Source organism: Apaloderma vittatum, unplaced genomic scaffold (assembly GCF_000703405.1).
Source record: "Apaloderma vittatum isolate BGI_N311 unplaced genomic scaffold, ASM70340v1 scaffold39666, whole genome shotgun sequence".
Taxonomy (NCBI): Eukaryota; Metazoa; Chordata; class Aves; order Trogoniformes; family Trogonidae; genus Apaloderma; species Apaloderma vittatum.
The window spans coordinates 20,611-26,254 of NW_009721937.1; the positions used below are offsets into that span (position 1 = coordinate 20,611).

General features: G+C 38.6%; 1 protein-coding gene across 1 annotated transcript in view; it reads left to right on the top strand.

Moving 5' to 3' along the window:
- Positions 1 to 5,307, top strand: part of PRKD3 (protein kinase D3) — a 24,451-nt gene extending 19,144 nt beyond the window's left edge. Inside the window, exons 11-16 of the mRNA XM_009871579.1 lie at positions 58 to 164; positions 723 to 884; positions 1,343 to 1,441; positions 2,970 to 3,237; positions 4,109 to 4,194; positions 5,011 to 5,307. Of these exons, the coding sequence (XP_009869881.1) occupies positions 58 to 164; positions 723 to 884; positions 1,343 to 1,441; positions 2,970 to 3,237; positions 4,109 to 4,194; positions 5,011 to 5,184 (896 nt within the window). The 3' untranslated portion in view covers positions 5,185 to 5,307. The remainder of the gene's footprint in view (positions 1 to 57; positions 165 to 722; positions 885 to 1,342; positions 1,442 to 2,969; positions 3,238 to 4,108; positions 4,195 to 5,010) is intronic.
- The last annotated feature ends 337 nt before the right edge of the window (positions 5,308 to 5,644 follow it).

Here is a 5,644-nt window from a genome sequence, read left to right on the forward strand (position 1 = left end):
TTTTATAGCTATGAATTGCTTCCACCTCTTGATGGCTGACATTGATTTTCTGTTTAGGAAAACACAGGAAGACTGGAAGAGATGTGGCTATCAAAGTCATTGACAAGATGAGGTTTCCAACTAAGCAGGAGAGTCAGCTTCGTAATGAAGTAGCCATCCTCCAGGTACAAAAATCTTTTTTTGGATCACATTGGAGTTGTGTCTTGAGCCATTAATGAGATTTTTGTAATGTGCTCTGAATTGACTTCTAAATCTGCGTATATTCTGAGCCTCTTTGCTAGGGGGAGTCTTAGAAGAGTGGGAATTCCTGCATCCTTGATAGAGTTTGATATCTTGGGGGTGGTATCTACTCCCTGTCAGGGTTCCACTGAACACATGTATTTTGGCTTCATGTTGTCTCCCTCAGGTATCAAGAAACTAATACTTTTGCAGTCTTCCACTATGGGTTCCTCGATCCATGAGTGTTACTCTTACATGTTCTCTACTCAAGCAACTGTAAAATTAATCTTTACAGATAATTAGTCTTAATCTTAGTAGTGATAATTGGCACGTTTCGTGGGTTGATGTTTGTTTCAAGCTAGTTTCTTGCCTCAGACGTTTTGGTTTTTTTTTCCATTTCTAACTTTCTACTTAACTGTTCTTTGATTTGTGGCACAACATTCCTCTGTAATGCAGGATATTTTATACTGTTTTAATAATGTACCTAAAATACTTTATTTTAGAATTTGCACCACCCTGGGATTGTGAACCTGGAATGTATGTTTGAAACCCCAGAACGGGTATTTGTTGTGATGGAGAAGCTGCATGGGGATATGCTAGAGATGATTCTTTCCAGTGAGAAGAGTCGACTTCCAGAGCGAATAACTAAGTTCATGGTCACTCAGGTTGGCATTCAGTCTGTCTCCTCTGAGATATTTTTTTTTTTTTATAATTACAGAGAATGGAGTTTGGAGAATGGCTTTTCTGTATTTTTATTTAGAGAGGAGGAGTGCACATTTATGAATAAATAAACATGGAAAGAATTTTGAATGTTAATTATGTTAATTTTTTGCTCTTCTTTCCCCAAACATAACCTTATTGTAGTCCAAAGTTGCATATGAAACCAGTAGGCATCCAAAAAGACAGAGAGGGAGGAGGGGAAGGGTAGGGGGGCAAGAAAAAAAGAAAACCCATCAGTTCCAAGCGTTGACAGGCTAGAAAAAATAGCACTTGCACAGTATATATGGGCTAATTTTTGAAGACTATATAAATTGATGCAAATTACTGTATCTGTTAGTATGTATGGCTTTTGACACTTCTCATCTGCTTGAATAGTTCTGAAATTTTTCATTCCTTTTTGTAGATACTTGTTGCTTTGAGGAATTTACACTTCAAGAATATTGTGCACTGTGATTTAAAACCAGAAAATGTACTACTAGCATCAGCAGAGCCGTTCCCTCAAGTGAGTGAAGATTGAAAAGTGCTTCCTTCATCACTTTCTTCATTGTTCTTTTTTTTAAAGAAATACAGGCATTGCAGCTTAAAAAGTGATCTCTTGCAGGATGATGGTTCAACAGACTTAGTCTAGAATTACTTGAACTATGTGTATTGCAGTTGTCTTTTTTTTTTTCCTTCCAACTCCTAACCTGGCTTTATGCTCAGTGGTCTTAACTTGCAGACGTGGATCATGTCTCATGACAGTGCTGTGCACCAACATTCTTTATTCTGAGTAGCCTGAAAAGTACAGCTGCTCCCAGCACTTGGCCAAAGGCTGTGTAGGCTACATCTATTTTTATGCTTGTGAAGAGTGCACAGAAATTGGTAGTCTGGGTTAGGGAGACTATTCCAGAAGAAAAGGCACAGGACTAGAAGCTTCAAGAAGCTTCTGTGTCCTAGTGCTGTTTGACCCTGGGAAATTATTTCTTCCCTGTTGTGCATCTCCTTTTCTTTGCTCTTGTCTGTGTTGCTTATAAGCTGTTCTGGAAAGAGTCTGACTGATTTGTCACTGGTCTTGTTCAGGGATCTTCATCAGCAGCATGTGTGATACTACAATGTAGTATCACTATTGAATGGCTCATTTCTATAAGAGAAGTACTATTCAGTGGTACTGTTGTTTACGTACTGTCATCACTTATCCCAGTCAATTATTACCTTAAATACCTTGGATAGAATGGATTTTGTGGAGGATATACAAAAATTAAAAGCTGCTAAGCAGCATCAGGAAATTACTTCCATGGCTATGAAGATGCAAAAGAAGTGGACTGTTGAATAGTCACTTGTATGTCTTTAGTGAATTGCTCTCTCTTATACCCTGAGGAGGGCTTTTATTAACTTGGGGTTAGCGTTGGACTTGACGTGGATCCTTTTATCCATACAAGTGCCTGCTGTGTGTCCAAGTTAAGGAAGCACCCCAGAACCATGCAGATTTAACCATCATTGCAGGCACCAGCTCCTGATGCTTTTTACTTGGATGCTCTTTACCTGTTCTGTCCAGAGCGGGCTGGGTCTGAGTTCTAGCTAAAACTTCTTGTTTCATGTCTGTGTAGCTGAATCCTCCAGCTTCAGGACGAATGTGTTCTGGCTGGGGTTCGTGTGCTTTTTAAATTTTGATTCTGTGCCTTGTGAGGGTGCGGATTTGCCTCTGAAAATGAAGTGAGTTTGGAATCAAGGGGTTTTGGTGTTTTTTGTGTTTTTTTTTTGGTCGTTATTTGCATGCTTGTGACCATGTACTAGACAGACTGCCTCAGAGCTGAGCCTGTGAAAGGCCAGTTCAGGTCTCAGTCCAAGGCGTGGTTGATCTGCAGTCTGCAAAACCAGCAACCTCAAGCCTTGACTGAGTGGTTTACGTAGTGTTTTGTGTCTGGTTTAACACATACAATGTTTAAACGAAGGCAGAAAAGAGCTATCAAAAGAGGTATCTTGTCTTGGACAGTAGCATGCTTTGGAGATCAAGTAGAGATCTGTCAGTTTAAAATATATTTCTTTTGCAGGTGAAGCTCTGTGATTTTGGCTTTGCACGTATCATTGGTGAAAAATCTTTCAGGCGCTCAGTGGTGGGGACACCTGCTTATCTTGCCCCTGAAGTGCTCAGGAGTAAAGGTTACAACCGCTCTCTAGACATGTGGTCAGTAGGAGTTATTGTCTATGTGAGCCTTAGTGGTACATTCCCATTTAATGAAGATGAGGATATAAATGATCAGATTCAAAATGCAGCATTTATGTATCCACCAAATCCTTGGAAGGAAATTTCTAGTGAAGGTAAAGAAATAAATTCTCTCTATTAAAATGTCTTTTTATGTAGGTAACACATTCAAATGCTTAAACTTCATTCATATAGGAATGTAGGAATTATTGATAGTTTTTAGTAGACTCATATGGAAAATATGAGCTGGCGTATATTTATGAAAGATAAATTGTCAGATACAACATTTTTAGATACTTTTCAAGGCAGGAGGAGCCAATAGATGTAGCAAGAAAAATTAATTGCATGCGTGAGGAGTGGGATGAGTAACCTGAAGCATTCTCGAATTCCCGACCAAAGTTAAATCATGTGTGAGTGTTTGCTGAATGCTGATCTCGAAATAATTACAGAAGTGGTTCAAAGTTGAATCTGGAATTTTAGTTTTGTACATTAGCAAGTGAAACAAAACCTGGATCTAAATGTCAGGTGTGAACAATCTGGAAGTTTACAAGGTTGGTCTCTAGAGCTCTCAAATGCCAGCTTTGTTATTAGTAATGTAGATATGATTAACATGCAGGTTTATGTGGAAGGACATATACAAAAGTATGCAATAGTGCAAATAGCTACATCATTTTGGAACATGGGATTACGGTCACGTTATTTAGGCACTTCTGAAAATCACCAAGATCACTAGGGAAAAATATCAGTGAGTAATATAGTAAAAGCTTTCAGTGTTTTCATTGAAGTCAGGAGGGAAGCTTGCCCCTTACCTATTTTGCAGCCTCATGTAACTAAGAAGGCTAGATACAAAATTCAAAAGCTTGAGTAAGTTTTAAAGAGTTTAGTAGGATTTACACACATGTAACAAATTCACTTTCACTGCAGCATGTGAATGATGATAGAGGTGATTAGTATTTAAACAATATAATTTTTGTTCTTCTTTCTCAGCCATTGATTTAATAAACAATTTGCTTCAAGTGAAGATGAGAAAACGTTTCAGTGTTGACAAATCCCTTAGTCACCCATGGCTACAGGTAAACCCATCTGCCTTTCACTGTGTTTGTAATGGGTTTATAATGGCTTTTTTTGATTAAATCTCTTGGAAGCTTATTAAAACTGCTGCTGTCAAAGTCTGTTAACACTCGTTCATGGAGGCTTGGGTATTTCTGTTTTTAGCTTTACATTTTATGTGCTCCAGGATTCTGCCCATTTTATCTTACTCTCTCTCCCGCCTCTTACTTTCTGTCTGATGCCAACATGAAGTTTTTCTCTTCTGGCACCTCTGCTGAACGCAGGCAGTGATGAGTGCATGGAGCTCCAGTGAAATCAGCAGAGAGAGAGAAACATTGTTCAGGGCTGAAGCAAACACACCAGCTGGTGTGTGCTGTAACGTGCAGTCATTTTGGAATGAAATTGTTTGGAATGCATTTTATCTGCTCCTTTGGTGCGGGTTCCTTTCACAGTGGTTTCACGGTATTGTATGTGCTTAAAACACATTAAGAGGAAAGTCCAATTAATTCTGAGAACAAACTATATTGGAACAAGTGTAATTTCATGTATGTATATATATATACCATTAATTTTATAAAAAACTAACATAGCTGTTAGTTTTTCATGATTTACAATATTATGGCTTTATACTAGCCCATTTAACTTTGGACTATTCTTTCTGGACTCTCTGTTGGGGTGTTTGTGGGCGGCTGTGTTTTGGGGTTTTTTTTTAGCAGATCTTATTGATTATATCTTGTGGCTATTTATACTAAAAGTAGAGACAAACTGAGGAATTTGTCTGCGGGAATGTAGTCCTGCTATTTCTTGAACTGCTTCCTTAAATCTCTTTTACTCCTTAGGATTATCAAACTTGGCTTGACCTCAGAGAATTTGAAACACGCATTGGAGAGCGTTACATTACCCATGAGAGTGATGATGCACGCTGGAAAGAACATGCTTATGAACACAACCTTCAGTACCCCCAGCATTTTATTATGGCTCCTAATCCAGATGACATGGAAGAAGACCCTTGATTTATTCATTCTGCTAAATTGCAGCAAAGAAGGATACTCTGGACAGGAACTGGAGATAAGTTTTGGAACTACTGTTGCTCTTTCTGAATGCTGTACACGTAGTTCAGTGTACAGAGCCCCAGAGGATCATGCGTTGTCCTGGGAATAGACTGTCGGCTGACAAGCTTTTCTCCATCTCTGACTTAAACCACAAGTAGTTACTGGACAGTGGGATAAGTCCCGTTGGGTAACATTTCACCAAGCTATGTGGCTACAAAGCCATTACTGAGGTGTAATGTGTACAGATTGAATGGTTTGTGTGTTTTTCAAGGTTTGTTGGTGTTTTGGTTTTTTTTGGCTTTTGTTGTTGTTTTATTTTGTTGGGTTTTTTCCATAGCCTACACAATAAGAATTTTGTAATGGTTTTTTAATCCCTATTTACTAGGCCATAGAGGACTGTTTTCTGTTACTTCAATACATC